The 18,870-nt window shown below is 47.6% G+C and overlaps 1 protein-coding gene across 1 annotated transcript; it reads left to right on the top strand.

Moving 5' to 3' along the window:
• Positions 1-3,168: 3,168 nt before the first annotated feature.
• On the top strand, positions 3,169-18,870 carry LOC149347629 (uncharacterized). The gene is made up of 6 exons (XM_089587220.1): positions 3,169-3,282; positions 5,454-5,618; positions 7,538-7,638; positions 13,272-13,448; positions 17,702-17,821; positions 18,518-18,870. Exons 2-6 carry the CDS (start codon positions 5,455-5,457, stop codon positions 18,694-18,696), a joined length of 741 nt encoding a protein of 246 aa, XP_089443346.1. The 5' UTR covers positions 3,169-3,282; position 5,454; the 3' UTR covers positions 18,697-18,870.

Raw genomic sequence — 18,870 nt, 5'->3', positions numbered from 1 at the left:
AATGGCATCAGGCAGGAGCAGTTTTTAAAAGCCATATGTGGGCCAGAATACGAGAAATATTGTGCTTACATTTGATTTGATTTTTATATTAAATAGTCGTTCTGTTAAGCTCTGTCGTCGTCTTGGCCATCCCCACCTTTAGGAACACCACAGAGGAAGGGGAGAGTGCGCCATGCCTCCTTAAATCATTAGTACTTGCGTAGAAACTGGCCAAAGAATTTACATGTTCAACGACACCAATGATTTTAAGAAAGTTTAAAATGCTGTTACAATCATCAGGGCAGTTGCTTTGTATAGAATGAGAAGCCTATTTTCAAGTACAAATATTTTTCGGTACATGTACCGTATTTTCCGGTGTATAAGACGCACCTGCCATATATGCAAGCTGTCACTGAAAAAGTTCGTATATAAAACGCGCCCGTGTATAAGACGCACCCCAGTTTACCCAGTTGGGCTAGTGAAGCTTAATTAAACACGCTTGCGCGACTATCGCGAAATGCACCGTACCTGTGAGCAATTCTTAAGCAACGCTGAGTGATCGAAAAAGGCAACACTCACGCCATACTCCTCCACGTTTTAGCAAAAAAGAAAGAAAAAACGATACAGCTCCCCATATGTCCATAATAACATTTTATTTCTACTTGAAACCTTCGAAGCCTTCATCTTCAGGTGCGCTATCAAAAGGTTCACCCATTTCTGGAAGCAACTCGGCTGAAACATGCACTACGTACACGGAGCAAGAAAAGTTGCAAAGGGTGACTAAAAAAGAACGCCGGCTTGTCTTGACATTGGCGAGAAGCGCGATTGTCACCATCTTTTGGCGCTTCTCATTACGTTTGCTTGGGGCCTCCGAAACAGCCGCGCGTTTGTGATCTCGGAAGTCGTCATCCCCGCCGTTTCATGATAAAGATCACCTAGAATGTCGCGAACGGCGGTCCCGGTATTGAAGTATTAACCGTGTTACAACAGCGTTATTTGTAGTGATATTTTTTGGGTGAAAAAAGCTTGACCATGAACCGGAGTATTCGATGAACTCGCAAAGAAAAGATGCAAAATTCGCATTTAAGACGCACCCTTGTACAGGACGCAGCAGCAAGATTTTCGAAAAAAAGCCGCGTCTTATACACCGGAAAATACGGTACTCGGTAAGTAACAACCCAAGCAGCACTGGTAATCGGCCCTATATTGGAAATGGAGGGTTTTTGTGTGATCCTTCGAGGACCGGCCTTTGCCAATGCATATCCAATATTGGTCCTATTATATGTGCTGCTTGGGAATGTTGTTCTGATTAGTGAGAATGGGCGAAAAATATGTTCCGACAGCCACTGCATGGACAACGGAACCGGCTCTCAGCCTTACTGCACTGCCCCCTCCCCTTTGTTTACACACACTGTATTTCACCGACTCATTTGCCTATCATTGCAGTTAACTGGCACCGTTTAGATGTTGCACTTTCTTATTTCTTGAGAACAAGAGAACATACATAGACAAGAAGTACACTTCAACGGTATCATGAAGCGCAAAGTGGGCCAGGAGGTGGGTGCCCCTATGGATGGTTCGCTGTGGCAGTCCACGCGGGCCCCATGGAGTTTCTACAACGGTGGCCACATTGGCTTCATGTGGGCTGGCCACTGGTCATTCCCATTAGTCCCATAAGGTAGCGATGTAAGCATCCCAAGTGGAGCTAAATGCTGGTTCCGTCCAAAATTGGCCATAAATGGGCAGCCAGCCAACCTCCTCATGTGGCCCTGAACTGGACCTGTCCATGAGAACGAACGTCTGTTTCGTATGTCAGTTAGCTTTTGCAATACCCACGTAGAACCGATGATGGTTCTCCAAGGACATGTCCGATGTGGGCTTGGCCGCACTTTCTTGAGAAAGCATTTATATACATTTTAAGCATGCTAGGATCTCTGAAGTGCCACATACCTGCTACTTCTGATATGCACAGCAAAAGCAGGAAGCCCGTATACCCTACTGGGACCTGAATTAGGTCTATGTTGGCAGCTCATATCTGATTGCATTAATGTGGCATGCATCGATCGTGTGTGAGAAGCCCACCTCCTTTAGGCGTCAGGGAAATATGGGTAATGTAGGCATCACGCACGTATTCCGCCTTTGGGATTGTGTGGCAGCTGCTTATGAGCAATAAAACCCAACACGCACAGAGAGAGAGAGACACAGAGAAGACTGAGCATGCTGAGACAGAGAAGATTGAATATGCTGAGTTCACGTGTTTGCATGCTAGCGTAGACGGTTGTCATTTGCCGCGAGTGTGGCTCACAGCTAACTTCTTCAGGAGAAAGCAGGGCTTCTAATATAAAGTTTACTTCCCAATCTGGGTGGAATAAGATGATAATTTTTTAGTGGAAGAAAGGTCTATCTGAAGTTTTCTTCATTGATAAGGTTAGAAAATAAAAAGAAATGTCCTGACGATATTCAGCTCAAGCATCAAAAGCCTGAAGGAACCCTTGGCAGAAAAAAATAGCCCTGCACCTTATTTCAGCTGAATGCGAACATCACCTTCCCTTTGTCAGATAGATTATATTTTATCACAGTAGTGTCCAATGCGAGCAGCTCCCCGTGCCTCTTGTCTGGCTCGCACATTCGGCGCCCCAGCAGGTATACGTGCTCGAAAGAGCTAAGCAGCGGCACCATCTACGTCTATATGTGACGTCGTAGACTGCGAACGGTGTGCGCTGTCAATTAGTTTTATTAGCGACACTGAAGCGAAACGCGACAGGGGTTTAATTGTGAAACATTATACCCTCACATTTTTGCGCCTTTCTTGAAGCAAAAGCAAGGGAACGCAAAGAAAGGACGGGATGGGGGATTACACCCTTGATACGCTGTAGTGAAGGGCTCCGGAAATTTAAACCACCTGGGGTTAAAGAACCCCAGGTGGTCGAAATTTCCGGAGCCCTTCACTACGGCGTCTCTCATAGCCTTAGTCGCTTTGGGACGTTAAACCCCATAAACCAAACCAAACCTTTCTCGGGGACATCCTGGAAGTTCGGACAACCGTTAAGTCCATAGCTGCAAATTGCTAATTCGCCCAAGCAAATTGTAGGAAGGGATTTCGGTTTGTAGAAGCTTTTATCGCACTTGCGAAGAGCGTCTTTAAGCACATGCAACTCACATTTTTTCTTTTATTACCTTGCATTGTCTGCCCTTTTTACAGGGTCTGCAGGTCTGTCGTCATGTGGGTGTAGGTGCGCCGACGTCACCCAGAAGCGCTTCCTCTCGGCGTCGATGTTGGGCGGTGGAAGTCACCGCTCGGAGGTGAGGACGCCTTGGGGCGTTTGTAGAACGAGTTTGCTCTAACCTCGTGACAGTGTCATCGTGTTGCCTGTCGCTGTTGCCTGCACTGCTTTTGCCCAGCACAGTTTGTTCCCTCGACGAAATGCTTGCGCAAACAACAATGCCTAACAAAAAGTCCGCCACCGTCTCGAAGGCAATGAAATAACGAGCGTTTGCTTTTGGTTTACTAGAATTGACCTCTGTGCACACTGTTCGACCATGAAATCATCAGTGTAACGTGGCAGGTGGTGGTTTGTAGATGGCGCTAACAAGTCTCAATGCGAGATGTGCTGTTTTCGGGTTGCTGCCACAGATGGCGCTGTTATCTCAGGGTGGTAGCAGACCCCTCGAAATCTGGAAACGGGATGAGCGGTTGCTGCCACAGATGGCGCTGTTATCTCATGGTGGTAGCAGACCCCTCGAAATCTCCAAACGGCATGAGTAAGAGCTAACGCTCTTAAGATTCAGGCGCATTTCGAAAGCGTTGCTAGCAATTTAGAAGATATTTAATGCGGAAGTGTTAAGGGCCCCGTTAAGCGCAAAGCCGTCGGTCATCGGTGGCGGCGTGAGCTAAAAATCGCAGTGGAGCAGGTGGCCCACCTGCGACATGTTCGCGTGCTCTTGTGATACCATCACAACCTGCGCACCGTTGCAGGTGGCAACAGGCCCACCGGCATCAAAGCAAACCGGCCACCGTGGCAGGTAGCATTTAAATTAATGATTGGTCGGGAGAGGTTTCTCTGTCTCAAAAGCCTCATTTTGTGGCTGTGTTTGAAACAACCGCTTGGAGGGGCAGTAGCGCGACGCTTAAGCAACCTGACAATCTTTCAAACCTGGCATTGCAGATCCCAAATATTCCTATATTTGACGCCCCTCCCCCAGGTATCTTTTCACCGACAAATTTATACTGGAGGCCACCATACCTTCTCATGAACAAATAGTCTGCACAATGCATGGTGCATATTTGTTTTCATATCAAGCAGCATTTGCTGACTAAAAGAACGAAAGCTCCGACGTCAAATTCATATTACGAATCCTTTTCGCAAAGTTTCAGGCCGTGTGACACTCTCTTGGCATGTAGAACTAAGCCTGTTTTGCTTTTTTTCCCCTACCAAGGCTAGGTTTTTTTCTTGGGGTTGCGTTCTCCCCATTAATGACTGAAAGAAGGCTGAAATATGAAACGAAGAGTTACGTTAAGAACAATACGCGAATGACGTGCGTCCTAATTTTGGAAATTATAGCAAAGAGGGAGGATGGGATCCAAACTGTTGCGGCGGTTGAATTTCGGTGGAGGAGAAATTCTAGAGGCCCGTGTACTCTACGATATCAGTACACGTTAAAGAACCCCGGTTTGTAGAAACTTCCGCAGTCTGTTACCACGGCGTCCCTCATAGCCTGAATCTATTTGGGGCGTTAAACCCCCATGAACCCATAAATGGTGACAGTGATGATTGCAAAACATCACTGTCAATTACGTTACTCCAATAAGTTGCCGTTCTTGAAAATAAATAAATGGTTTAACATTTCTTGCAAGGCCTTCCTCCTTTGGTTGTCATTTGACACTGACGTTTTTTCGTACTTAATATTTTCGCTCCTGACAGAACAGCTTATTTGTGGTTTGCCGAAGTATTATTTATGGTATTCTCATTTATGCGTAGCATATTGCAATCACTCAGTTCAGCCCTTGGGCGCGGCCGCGCAGCCAACAAACCACATGACATGACGTCACGTGGTTTGGTGACGTCACGTCACCAAAACCCTTAAAAAATAAATTAAAAAAACAAAAGAAAAAAAGAAAAACAAAAGGAACGGTTGAGCATGGTGGCGGTTGCCACCGCCCCGTTTCAAAGGGGGCGCTCCTATCCATCCATCCATCCATCCATACGTCACCGAGGAAAACCTGCTGAGAAAATCGAGTGCCGCCAAGCAATACCTCGCGCAAAAAGACCGCGCAATATGCAACGCATTCTTGACTTAACCAAGCTAAGCCTGGCCTTTTTTTTTCTTCTCATCCTGCTATGATTTCCAAAAGTAGGATTGCAGTATCTAAAAGATAAAAATGTGCACACCGATAAAATATATTAGTGTGGAGTGCAGTTATTATTCTCCGCCACGTTTATTCTACAGTCCCATCACTGAGATGTTTTTCGCAGGATGGTCTTGGCGTTTTGGACGAGACCAGTGCAGAAGAGCTCAACAATGTACAGCTCGCCGAACTCGCCATCTTGCTTCAGTACCTCGGACTTGTGCTTCAACCGTCGCCTTGTTTGTTCTGAACTTCAGGCGCTGTTCCGGTCCTCTAGGTTGACAGCGAGTCGGTAAGTTGATGAGCCAATAGTTTTTGGACCGGCAGAGCCTTTTACCGGGCCCTTGCAATAGAGTTGGTGAGTGTAGATGCTACTTCTCCTCGACGTTACCGCCGCGGTGGCTCACCGCCTGTCCAGGGCAGTCGCTCTAGCAAATAAGATGAAGGGCAATTATTAAGCATTGTTGAAGTGATTGGTGTCATTTGTGAAGTCACTAAGAAACTACCACTGCTGCTAGGCATAGGCCTTTCACTGCCGTTAAACTTCTCAGCAGGATTAGGTGCGCAAGTCGCGGGAATTTCATTGGAAAAGTGAACTATAGAAGCTCTACTTCTTTGTGATCGAATATCGAAGGGGTCAATAAACCGAAAATGATAGCAGCTATTTTCGGAGTACGAAAATATGCGAACACCAAGAGCGCTTCATTGAGGTAGTTCTATTTTGGAGGCTGTATTCCATAAGCTGCCCATTTAACGTAGTCCATTTCGCGTTTATTCAGTCCTTCATCACTGGTCACTGAGGTTTTCTGTGCCACAGAGCATCTTTGCCAAGGGACAGGAGCTTTGAGTGATTAGCGACCGGACCTTATCATTGACTGAAATTGGATGCAGTATGCAGTCATTGTTGTGCATCGCAGCGCTCTGTCGAAAGCAGGAGACCGGACCTGAAAACTCTCTGCCATTGTCTGCAATATGCAACTAATGGTGGCCGGGTCGCTTGCCAGACACGCTTTAAAACCGAGGGCATAGCTGATTGTCCGCTGACATGGGAGCGAATGGGCGCCAAATAGACAACGCAATGTGGCCAGCTTATAGACTACTGCCGCTGGCTGCACATTGGATGCATCCGCTATACACAACTTATACTCATGCGAAACAAAATAACCTGACAGAATTATTACTACGGTCTCATGCAGACAGCCCGAACACCTCGCCCCTCTGTGCTTTTTCTTTAAAAGAGCGTTCCTTTTCATCTCTCCATACTTGTCAGGCCTTCTGTTTACTGCATTTTGGGAGGCGCATATATTGTAAACAGTTTATATTGCCTCTGCTTGTCACGTTTTAAAATCTTATTTTTAAACTAATAACATAGATATGCTTAAACACCAAGAATTGTAATTTCGGGCTGTTGGTATAATTTACGTGCTGTGGTAGCCAACACTGTGGGTATAAATGTTTGCAGCAACAATTCTTGGTGTTAATGTTTTGGTAGCTTTTCGAATATCGGTACCTTTCTGGTTGGTCTTGGTGTCCGGCTGATGATCCCAAGGTCGTGACGTCGTTACCGGCCGTGACGGCCCTATTTCGATGGAGGGAATTCAAACAGCCCGTGTGCTGAGCGAAGGCAGTGCACGTTGCATCGCCCCGGCTGTCTACAATAATACGTAGTCCTTCAAGCCGCTTCAGCTACTCAGTGGTTATGGCGCTCCGCTGCGGACCCGAGAAACGCGGCCTCGATCCCGGCCACGGTGATCAAATTTTGATGGAGTGGAAATTGTATAGACCCGCGTACTGTGCGATGTCAGTGCACGTTAAAAAAAAAAACCCACGGCCTCCCTCAGTCTCAGTTCCTTTGGGACGTTAAACTCCCATAAGACCAAGCGAATACCTAGCCGTTCAATACGATGTCTTCATAATCCACACCTTGCTCCGACAAGTTAAATCCCATAATCATTATTGTCATCACCATGATTATGGGATTTAACTTTCCAAAACAAAACATGAATTATGAAGCACTGCATTGCCCTTCACTACGGTGTCGTTCATAGTCCGCATTTACCTTCGGCAAGTTCAATCCCAGAAGTTGCTAACTAAATTGTATTTTTAATTTTCAATCTCCCCTTTTGTGGAATTCCCTTTCCCCCTGACAAAAACCGCAGTGTGTCACGAGCATCCAACTACTTATAGGAGATCGCTATTTTTCTATTGCAGTCACGGCTGCAACGCAGTAGGTGCGACTATGCCCAGTCGACGTCCACGGAGCCCACCACGAGTAACATGTCCGTCTTGGTGGTCTGCCAAGATTGGACCCCGTAAGTACGACTACCTGCGAAATTGCAGCGTTCGCGATTCAGGTGCGAGCACCGAGGCGAGGTGTTGAGTGACCGACTCCAGGCAGAAAATGCGCTTGTGCGTATACCCTCCGTCTAACGCATACGGCACAATGGGCTTTCTTGTGAGGCCGGCTGTGGGACTGGTTATGCAGATCATGGACCGTAATCTCGCTAAAGAGCAATAGCTTCGCCTCCTCAATCCTCGCAAGCTTTAGAATCCTAGATGTGAGGGAGAGAGAGCCCTTCTAAAAAAAATTGGAGGACGCTAAAGCTTCGCCTTTAAGAACAGAATGCCAAAGCGTTTTACTTGTCGCCGTCCATACTGCCGCCTCACCTGTGGTTGTGGCGCACGCGAGCTCTCCTTTTCAACCCTCCGACATGTTATCAGGCATGCGACACAGCTGGCGAGGCGTGCGGAGGCAAGCGCAACGACGAGTCAAGCCTTGTGACGTCACACCAAACGGCGGCGGAGGCTCCACGGTGAAGCGCGCTGTGTGACGTCATGCCGGATCGCGCGCACACCGCCAGCTGCGGAGGTTGCTAGGCAACGGCTTAAGGTCGGTTTCTGCCACTCCTTGGAGCACTGCCACAGCGAAATTGGAAGTTCGAGGCAGATGTAACTTTCGCTACAAAAGGTAGGACTATCAAATCCCTTGGGTTGTATTATACATCTGACGGAGGTTGTACATCCTCGCTTTCTTTTTGGAGCGAGGTAGCTGGAACTAATCTATATAGGGGACATAGACAGCACTAAGGGTGCGCTAATGCTCTTGACAAGGCGTCAGTGACGAAATATCAGGTGGGTGACCAAGCGAAGAGAAGATATCAAGGCAATCTTCGCCGCGGTGTTTCTGAAATCCTCAAAATTTTGCTAAAACCTTTTAGGTTATAACTTCAATGTTTGGTCCGCCGCAGTGGCTCAGTGGTTATGGCACTCGGATGCTGAGTCGAAAGAGGCGGATTCAATTTCGGCCGCGGGGGTAGAATTTCGATGGAGGCGAAACTATAGACGTCTGTGTACTGTGCGATGTCAGAGCAAGTTTAAGAACCCCGGGTGGCCGAAATTTCCGGTGCCCTTCACTACGGCGTCTGTCATAGCCCGAGCTTATTTGGGACTTTAAACTCCATAAACCATTTAATTTTGCTCTCTGCTAGCAACCTGTGCCTCTCAGCAGAGGCTTTCGCTTCGCGCAATGGCTATGGTCCTTTCTTGTCATGCGCATTAGCCTATCCTGTGTGGCTCTCAAATCAGCAATGAATTTCCGCTCAGTTCAGACCATAATCATTACATTTTTTGAATGTAGCCTCCTGCTTATTTTGCGGTTTGTGTCAAGTCGTTGAAGTTCGTATCCTGAACAGAATAAACAAGATATCTCTGAACGTTCATATTTAACCTTCCTTATTGCTGCCTTAAAGGGAGACTGAGGCGGTTTTCGAATCAGCTAATTTTTTAGGGTTTTGAAGTAGTGTCATTGCTGATCACGTCTGTGAAATTATTTTTTTAATTTTGGCCAAAACAGTGGCGCAATCACCAATTAAAAAAATTATCTGCCTCTCCCGTAACCGAGAGTAGAGTAAGCATGAAATGTTTACGGGCCTAATGTCATCTCGGTGGACACCCGAACCGCACCGTCCAGGAAGGGAGGAACGCCACCACCCGTTCAGCGCGATGCCTTGCCATTTGAACGCAAGGTTTTTTGAGGAAAGGAAATGGTGGAGTAATTCTCTGCCATCTCGGTGGACACCCGAACCGCACCGTAAAGGAAGGGAGGAACGCCACCACCCGTTCGGCGCGATGCCTTGCCCTTTGAACGCAGCGCTTCTCCCCCGGGCCCCTGTCCGCCTGCGCGGCTTTGCTTCGATGCGCGAAGCCCCTAAGAGGTCACGTACGACAACCAAGTGTATCGTGGCATTTATGTGCTTTTTGCACGCGTTATTAGAAATCGGAAATTATAATTCCGTGCATTATGAAACGCACAGCGACTGATATCTTGATAAACATTGAGAAGGCACTGGCAGTAATTTTTTGTGACTCCTTTGGAGACCAACCGGCGCTTGCATGCCGGTCGCGTAGGAGGGCTTACAGAGTCTCGTTAATTCTCGTTAAGTCTCGTACGGTGCCCGGATGTTCTCGTTTCAGAGCCCGGATGACTGGAATTCAGTGCCCGGATGACTGGAATTCAGTGCCCGGATGAGTGGTTTTCAATGCCCGGATGAGTGGATTTCAATGCCCGGATGAGTGGATTTCAATGCCCGGATGAGTGGATTTCAATGCCCGGATGAGTGGATTTCAATGCCCGGATGAGAGGATTTCAATGCCCGGATGAGTGGATTTCAATGCCCGGATGAGTGGATCTCGGTCTCGGCGTGACGTCACCACACTGCCGACAACGGGGGCTAAAAGCATTTCATGCTTAAAACGCGATGTTTAAATCTCCCGCGCCACGCGCGACCGCAGGAGAGGAGAACAGCGGAGAGGGAAACCTCGTCCATGTCGGCCAACGTGACGTCATGTTGAGGAGCCGGGGATACTTCGGCGCACCCGAGAGTGCTTTCAGCGCGCGTTGTTTCTCGTGCTGCATGCGTTGTTCCTCGTACTGCGTGCGTTGTGACGTAAAAAGCGTGTCAGCCGACCTTGAGAATCAGATTCAACACGAGGTACTACTCTGCTTTCGTGTCCACGAACAACTACGCCCGCGACTGTGTCGTCTTGCACTGTTTTCCGCAAGATCATACGCTCGCAGCGCAAGCGCTCGCTACTTTGACGAAGAATTCAAGCCGACCAAAGCAAGCGTACTCTGCTCGAAGCACTTTCGTGAGACCGGCTACATGCAGAGCTTGTCCGTAATGTGATCTCTGGAGATCTCGGTCGCGGCTGAACCATGACGCAGTTCCTTTCATTTCCTCGCGCACGAGAGGCGTGTCACCATTTCGAAGAAGCGCCTCTTCTAAAAGCAGAAACATGCTCACTAGAAACATGCCCCTGCAGAAACCTAATAGAGGCTCAAGCATGTGTTGCTCTTCTCAGCTTATAGGTGCGGCCAGACCACCTGAGGCGTGCTCAGCAAAGCTCGGTTAGTGATTTTATACTCGGTTCGACGTGTCCAAGCAATCAAGCAAAGCAAAACACAATAAAGCAATGCAAGCAAGCATTGAAGCTCTTCATATGCGGCATCTCGTTTGATCGTATCTAAGCGATTAAAATGAAAGCGTTCGACCTTCTGATTTCGGATGCAAATTTAACAGAGAAATGAATGCCAACCAAGTTTTTGCAAAAAACCATCATGTCTCGCAACCTTAGTCGGTTTCACGGTGGAAGAAACAGACTTCCACCGTGGTCGGTTTCTTCTTGAAGTTGTGGCAGCGAACGAGTTGCAGCTAGCTTGGCTTTTAAACACACATATAGTTGGCCACTACTTCACTGAACCTAAACTGCAAATATAGGAAGGGCGAACGTTTCCGAGGCAGCGATTAATATTTTCTGGCATCTGCTGAACGCGCCACGAGTGAAGCAGCAGCCTTGTGCGCGTATTTAGCTTGGTTTCCAGCGCACAATGATTCCTTCAATATCCTGTGGTCACATGCCTCGCAGTGCTTGGCCACTGCGCTTCGCTAATTTTGACATCAGCTTTGTGCTGCTTCATCGTTTCCTTGAAATACTTTCTTGCCCTAACCTACGCCGGGTAGTGAGAAAAGCATTTTCTGTACACAGCGCTTTGGGCCTTTTCTTTAGGATGACGCTCTTTCGGGCGAGCCAGGAGGCGTCCGGTGGTGGTAATTGACTTGAGTATTGTTCGCACCCCTTCCTTTCCGAGAATACCAGCCGAGGTTATGCTGGAACCTTTTACGCATGATCTGCGTACGTGTCTTTCACGCTAGCGTATGCTTGTGCTAGGCGTAGAATTTTTTGCTCGTGTCTTTTTTGATTTCAGGTGATACGTGGAATGAACAAACTCTAGTATCCTTTTCTATGGAGGTCAGTAAAAAAATAGTCGCCATATTCGCTTTTACAACGCCACGGAAAGCTGCGATCTGTACTCAGCGCAGCGCCGGATCCGCATCGGCAGCTTCTCCAGTCCTCAAAGTGACGTCACGACCTCTCTTGACCAATCACGGGCGGCGGCGCGCCGCGCGGCGTGCCCCGCGGCACAGGCCGCATATTTCTGCTAAAAAAGGCAATTCGCGCTTGTTTTTGCCTTATTTGGATGCGATATTCGAGCATACAGCATGAAAAACTATAGGACGCCGCTGCCAGCCGGATTTTCAAAAAAAGTGCTTCAGTCTCCCTTTAAAGTTGTTTCTTTTTTAGAGGGACAAAATTCCGAAGCGTTTATTTTTGCCCGTTGTAAAGGTGTGAAAAATGAGTTTCGATGAAATTGTGATATTAAGGAGGCTGTTATGGAAACCTAAAGGAAGCTTGAAAAGGTGCTGAAGGCATGTGTGAAGACTCTGCTTAGAGTTTAAAAATTCGTTAGAGTAAACACGTCTAATATTGAGAATAAATACACCTGCGTTCGCAGAATTGTCACATTTCGCTGACAATCCTGTAATTTTTTGAGGAATTTTAAAGACGTGGAAACGTTGTGCTATAAATTATAGGTGATCAGTTCACACATTTATGGCAAGCCCGCTATGTCCCCTGTTGTGGGAGAAGGGTTAAAGGACTTTTTCGAATGCGCGTCGTGCATCAGTTGAGCTGACAATGAGCAGGCCTGGTTGTAGCGATGCGAGATTTGTGGCCGAAGTTAGCTATTGCGAATAGCTTAGCCGGAATTCGACAAAGGTTGAAAATATTACGGAAAAACAAATGTTGAGGTACGCTCTGCTTACACATGCGTTCAGAAATACCGAAGATAACACCGAGAACCAAAGCGATTTGAAGTAGCTCAGTTTTTCTCGCGTTACTGACCTTTGGATAAGTGTCGAAATGACACAGTGCATCCCGAAACTTTAAACACGCAGAAAACGACCTTTCCTTTGCGTTTCGGTGCTATTTAAACCATTATGAAATGCACCCGCGAAATTCCTCTCGCGTGCGAGTAGGCAGGCAGATAAGTGGAGTAATGCCTTCAGATGTGCCTCGGGGGAGAAAAAATCAGCCCAAATACAACAACAATGGTTCAAGGAGCCCAAGCATTACCTTGTCTTTACCGCCTGCATCACGGACTGCCGCGCCACTATACACACCAGGCATATACTGCTCTCTCCTGCCAGGCTCATGCATTCATCGGCTCAGCAGGTTTGTAGTATATGTTTGCGCAAGATAACGCCACTGCCTTGGCATTTAAGTGGCGTCACACTCTGTGGAGCATAACCGTGCTTCAGTGCAGCGACGCGCTTCTCGGTGCTCTCAAAAGTTGAAAGTGTATTTACTGAAAGCAGTCGCTATTTTCAGAGCGCTTTTATAGCTTCGTTATACACAGCATTTCCTGTTCTCTAACTTTTAGACGCGGGTGAGGGTACGTTGAGAAGGACGAAGTTCACGAGAACCTTTATGATAGTACGGCACTTAACTGAAAGGCTGGATCACTGAAATATTGCTGGGGCATCTTGCCAGAAATATGTGCTTCATGTCGGGACCCGGTTTTCCTGACGTGAGGCATGTTTTGCAGCAGACGCATTGACGAAAAAGCACGGGATGGTCTTGGCTGTGCATTCGTCGCGTGGGTTCCGCCACGCCACTGGCAGCCAATTCCGGGAGATGGGAGACCTCTCCATTCTCGGGGACAACCAATTCCCGGAGACTGGAGAGCTTTCAAGACTCGGGCCTATAGAGGGAGCTTTCGCAGGTGAGTGGTACTCCTTGTGCCTCCTGGCTGCGTCTTTGTGGGCGTTTGCGTTTCGTTGATTTTTTTATTGAGAAATCCGACACGGGTGTCGTGGTATACGGTATGACTGGTCAGTAACGGTTTACAAGATTCTGGTGGAGCTAGCGCTTGTGCTGCACAAGCTCGCTAAGGTTTATTCAAGGAACGAAGCATGCCCTGAACTGAATTTAGCAAGGTAGGGCTTGGTAAATTGAGTTAGAAATGGTAGGCTAGCTCATAAAACACGTTTTAGGAGAATGGAAGTCACAGGCAATTCGTGGCACTTTTCTCGAAACGGTTTTGTGCAGTGTTCGCATTAGACACACGCACATTGCGCGCAGGTTCGTAATCGAGAAAGAGTACAGAATTATAAGGAAGTGACGATAAGGTAAATAGTAAACAATTTTATTTCCATGAACAGGTGGCTTAGTGGTTACCTCGCTCGGCTGCTGACCCAGAAGACGCGGGTTCGATCCCGGCAGTGGCGGCTGAATTTCCAAGCAGGCGAAATTCTAGAGGCCCGTGTACTGTGCGTTGTCAGTGCACGTTAAAAAGCCCAGGTGGCCGAAATTTCCGGAGCCTTTCACTACGGCGTCCCTCATAGACTGAATTGTCTTGGGACGTTAACACCAATAAATCAAATCAAATAAAGAACTTGAGAAAGAATGACTAGCGGCAGACAGAGCTAAGCTCTGCTCCTTGATGCACCGATTTACAGCCAGAGCCGGCTTACTGCGCCTTGCGCTGGGCTGCTTAGGTTTTGAAGCGAAAAGCTTCACTAGACTAGTCAACACGGAGGCTAGAGTGGGTTCCGTCGTCAGAAAAAGCCACAGGTGCGCATGCGCGAACTGCGGGACGTCACGGTGGACACCCGAACCGCGCCGTAAGGGAAGAAAAATGAAAAGAAAGTGGTTTTAAGGAAAGGAAACGACTCCTGTCTCTCTCATATCTCGGTGGATACCCGAACCGCGCTGTAAGGGCCTTAAGGAAAATGAAATGAAATGAAAATTGCTTTTAAGGAAAGCAAATGCCTGCCTCTCGTATCTTGGTGTGCACCCGAGAGGAATGCACGCCGCAGTACATGTCTCTATACTCCGTTTCATACATAGCTGTCAACGCAGCCAAGGCTACGGCGCCTGTTCGCGCTCCTCGTCCGCATCGTAATGTAGTGCGTCGAAAGTGACAAGAGTAATGAACTCAAAATTAAAGTTATTTTTGGTTAATATTGCAGCATAATAATAATGGTGTTTTATTTTGCAAAAAGATTGCTTTTTCTTTAATGTTCTTCAAAACAGAGTGCCTTAGTTTTCTGGTTTTTTTTTCGGCTCCTCCTGTATCATGTTTTCGCAGCTATGCCGGCCGGTGATGTCTTCCGCGTTCGTCTTTCGGTTTCCGAGTATGGAGAAAATGGCAACGCTATCGCCTACTCGCTTGTTTTCTTCGCCCACTGCGGCTTCAAAAACCTCTCCTGCTCGCCTGTTCTCCAAGCTGAAGTCTCCGAAATTTTCGAAACACTCCAAGCAGGTTATTGTCAACGTTTACTCTAGCGTAAGGAAGCGCTTCCCGGAGAAGACTGTGCGCGAAGTTCTCGAAACTGTGGGCGAGATGACCGGGGTGAGCGTCATGCAGGTCTCTTTCGCTAAAGGCATTCCATTGAGGACGAAGCGTTCGATGGCCTGTGGAGCGGAATCTCTGCTCAGGGCCTAAAAATGCAGAGCTTTCAACAATCCCCATCTCGCCGCACTAGCTCACTCCCATAACACACCGAATCCGACATCTAATACAAAACATTACTACGACCGGAAGGACTTCAAAGAATTTTCCTTGTGACAACAGCTCAGAGAGGACACCCGAGTCAGACGCTCCTCACTTTAAAGCCGCCGAGTACACCGATCAATACAAGGTTGCCGCTAGCCGAGGCTGCTCCGAATAATCGACGCCACACTGAATTCTATCACCACACAATGATTCATTGTGTGCCGCATGCTAAAAAGTCGTTCAGTACCCGAGAAAAGCACTTCGCAATCACGTCCGTCGCCAATACACTACACTGCCTTTTCCCTTCGAGACAAGGAAACAGCGCTGCGTTTTTCAAAGTAGGTATTAGAGTTTGACAGTTTCGAGTTTCTACCTAATGAATCTTTTAAGAAAAATAAAAAATAATAATAAAAAAAACCACCCGAGCCGGGTGTCGAACCTAGGCCCTTTGTAAAATGAACAGAAAGGCGCGCGCTTCGTACCACTCAGCCACGACGCGAGGCGGACGGATACATTTTGCTTGTTTTTTGCAGCGGACTACTTTCGTACCTTTGGCAGCGTTGACAGCTATGTATGAAACGGAGTATAAAGCAACCTTCAAAGACAGCACCGTATTCACTACACGCGCGGATCCTCCTCCGCCTTGCCTCCGCCTTGCCGCAGCTTTTCGCTTCGAGATATCCTGGCTTAATCTTAGCTAAGTCAGAGCGAATTTTTATTGCGAAAGCACTACTACTTTCACTTTCAGCTCCTCGCGTGGCGAGGCCGCGGTAGCTACCATTGACCTTTAGCTTGACCTCTGCTATGACGTCATACCATCTGCCAAAAAATCCAGGGGCCCAAATTGTGCCGTCGTGAGGCGAGGCCGCGCTTGGTAGCTGCATGGCCGGGCTAGAGGGGTGACGCGCGCGCTCTTACGGCCTACGCGCCCGGCGATAAAACAATGGTGTGGATTCTTGACGGCTCGTCACTCCGCTCGCCGCGTGGGGCGCTGCGACCCAACATTACGTCGTTTATAGCCGCGTCTTTTAGCAACGACAATGGGGTAATCTCACCAAGTGAGGCGGTAACACAGGACAGCACAATACAGAACAGCTTAGAACTGACTAGTCTTAATTGGGAAAAGGCGGAAGCGAATATTCCTAAAACCACATCCGCAGGGATAGACGAAATTCCAATTAAGCTGATTAATGAACTTGGCCCAAGAAGCAAGGAAGCGCTAATAAAAGCATTGGAGACAGTCATAACAAATCAGCAAATCCCGCACAGTTGGAGACAGAGTAAAATGAATTTGATTTATAAAGGGAAGGAGATAAGATGAACATCAAATCCTTCCGTCCGATTAAGATAACGTCTGCTATGTAGAGGCTGGTAATGCAGGCGGTGAAATTAAAAATGCAGTCATGGGTAGAAGGTAATCGGATACTCGGAGAACTTCAGAATGGGTTCACAAGGGGTAGGCTATTAGATGATAGCCTGTTAGTGCTTACCCAATGCATAGAAATAGCTAAGGCGGAAAACAGACCTCTGTTTTTAGCCTTTCTGGTAATAAGCGGTGCATACGATAACGTGAACAGGGAACTCCTGTGGAGCATATTGAAAGATTTAGGTATCGACCATGAGGTAATTGATTTTCTACAGGAAATCTACCGAGATAATGAAGTTGAAATTACATGGGAAGGGAACAAAAGTACCACAACTGTGGTACCACAAAGGATTAAGGCAAGGTTGTCCTCTATCACCGCTGCTGTTCATGCTTTACGTGATAAATATGGAAAGAAGGCTAGAAAAAGTTATCTAGGTTATAATATGTCGTACAGATTAGGCGGAAATGTAGTTGAGCAGCAACTCCCGGGTTTAATGTATGCGGACGGTATTGTACTGTTAGCAGATAGCCCGGAAGATTTACAAACTTTGGTTAATTCCTGTGGAGACGAAGGAGATGCTCTAGGATTCAGTTTTAGCGCAACTAAATCAGGTGTGATGATTTTTAACGATACAACTGACCAGGAGCTTACAATACAAGGCCACGAAATACCCAAAGTGGCCGAATACAAATACCTCGGGATATGGCTAAACGAAGGGCAGATATACACGGAAAAGCACGAACAAGCTCTCCTTTACAACGGCGAAACAGCAATCACGTTTTCCTAAAATTGATTTAAGATTTGTTTCGTTTAGTGGAATTTTACGTCCCAGAGCGACTGAACGTCTGAAACCTACCTAAGCGACTCGCACACCACACGTTCGTCTATCATTTCGCCTCCATCGAAACGCAAGTCCCGCGTCCGGGATCGAACCACCCCGTCTTCCGTGTCAGCAGCCGAGCAAGATAACCAACCAGCTGCCGTGGCCGACATTGTTCGTAGAGTTTCTAGGTTATGGTGCAACTAACGTCAAATATACGCGAGAAACACCGTCGCTATTCTCTGCATCGTTTGCACGACATTAGCATCAATATGAGGCGTTCTTCGCAGATGGCACTCGGCGTTTTGGATGTGGACTGGGGCTAGAATTCCCGGATTTGGGACTCAGCAGCCGGCTCGTACGTTCTGACTTCAGGAGCTGTCCCGTTTCCTCGTGTTGCCAGCGAGTCGGTAAGTGCATGGGGTGACTTTGTGACTGCAACTGAACTTTCTACTCACCCGCTGCTACACAGGGGGTGAAACGTGAAGCTACTTTACCTACACCGTGACGTTTGTCTCCGTTATTGAAACGAGTGCCTAACAAGGTGGCTATCTTCTATAGCAGCGTTACCCGTTACAGGAAGAGTGAAAGCAACAATTTTTCACCAGAAGTATGGTGTTGGAAGGTACCTTTCTAATGCACGAATTTGATGTGCAGTTAACCCCGGATGCACATAGCAGAAGTAAGAGCATATGTTTTGTACGTCAAGAAACGAGACGCATTTCACCTCTAAAATAGCGAGCTGGACCGGCACATGTGGTTTCATAGCTAGAGCTGGCAGTTTGTTTTAAACCTATCGAGGAGGAGGAGGTCGCATGCTCATGTGCAGAGCGCCCGTGTGAAGAAACGACAATTGGCGCAGCCGCTTGCAGGAAGTTTGTGCTAACCTCCTCGCGGCTCTCTAGTGTTTACTATAGGCTCGATAATGATTGCAGAGATCAAAAATGTCAAACCCTGTAATTACCTTGATTAGGATTAATACTGAATATTGTCAGCTGAACTGCTGTGAGTGGTGCTTTTCAGCTGTGAGTAGCCTGGGTTAACAATTAATGAGCGTGTCATCATCATTGAGGTACTATTAGGAGACCGCCATTTTTCTCTTGCAGTCACCGCTGCTACGCAATGGCTGCAACGATGTCCCAATCAACATCCACGGAGCCCAGCACGAGTAACATGTCCGGCTTGGTGGCCTGCCAAGAAAGGGCCTGCAAGCAAGACCATCTCCGATGTGGCTGAATATGCCATTCGGGCGCAGGCACCGATCCGAGATGTGAGTGACTCGTGACCGACTATGGACCGAAAATGTGATTATGTGCACACCCTCGCTCTGTTTTGGGAGCGGGGCAGCTCGAACGATAGTAGATAGGCGACGTATAGCAGGCGGCACCGAGCGCAGGCTGATGCGCATGATAAGAAAGGGTGAGTAGGCAGAACCCAGGCACAGCGGAGTGCTTGTGCA

This window comes from Amblyomma mixtum, chromosome 4 (assembly GCF_055824585.1).
Source record: "Amblyomma mixtum isolate Tamu chromosome 4, ASM5582458v1, whole genome shotgun sequence".
Lineage (NCBI taxonomy): Eukaryota > Metazoa > Arthropoda > Arachnida > Ixodida > Ixodidae > Amblyomma > Amblyomma mixtum.
The sequence above is the reverse complement of the archived record's forward strand: the minus strand, read 5'-3'. Positions and strand labels throughout refer to the sequence as shown.

What these genes read in the sequence shown, in the direction of transcription:
- LOC149347629 (XM_089587220.1), top strand. Translation starts at nt 5,455, where the DNA reads ATGGTCTTGGCGTTTTGGACGAGACCAGTGCAGAAGAGCTCAACAATG. An exon ending in TCTAGGTTGACAGCGAGTCG is followed by an intron (nt 5,619 to 7,537) that starts GTAAGTTGATGA and finishes TTTCTATTGCAG; the next exon opens with TCACGGCTGCAACGCAGTAG. An exon ending in TATAGAGGGAGCTTTCGCAG is followed by an intron (nt 13,449 to 17,701) that starts GTGAGTGGTACT and finishes CGTTCTTCGCAG; the next exon opens with ATGGCACTCGGCGTTTTGGA.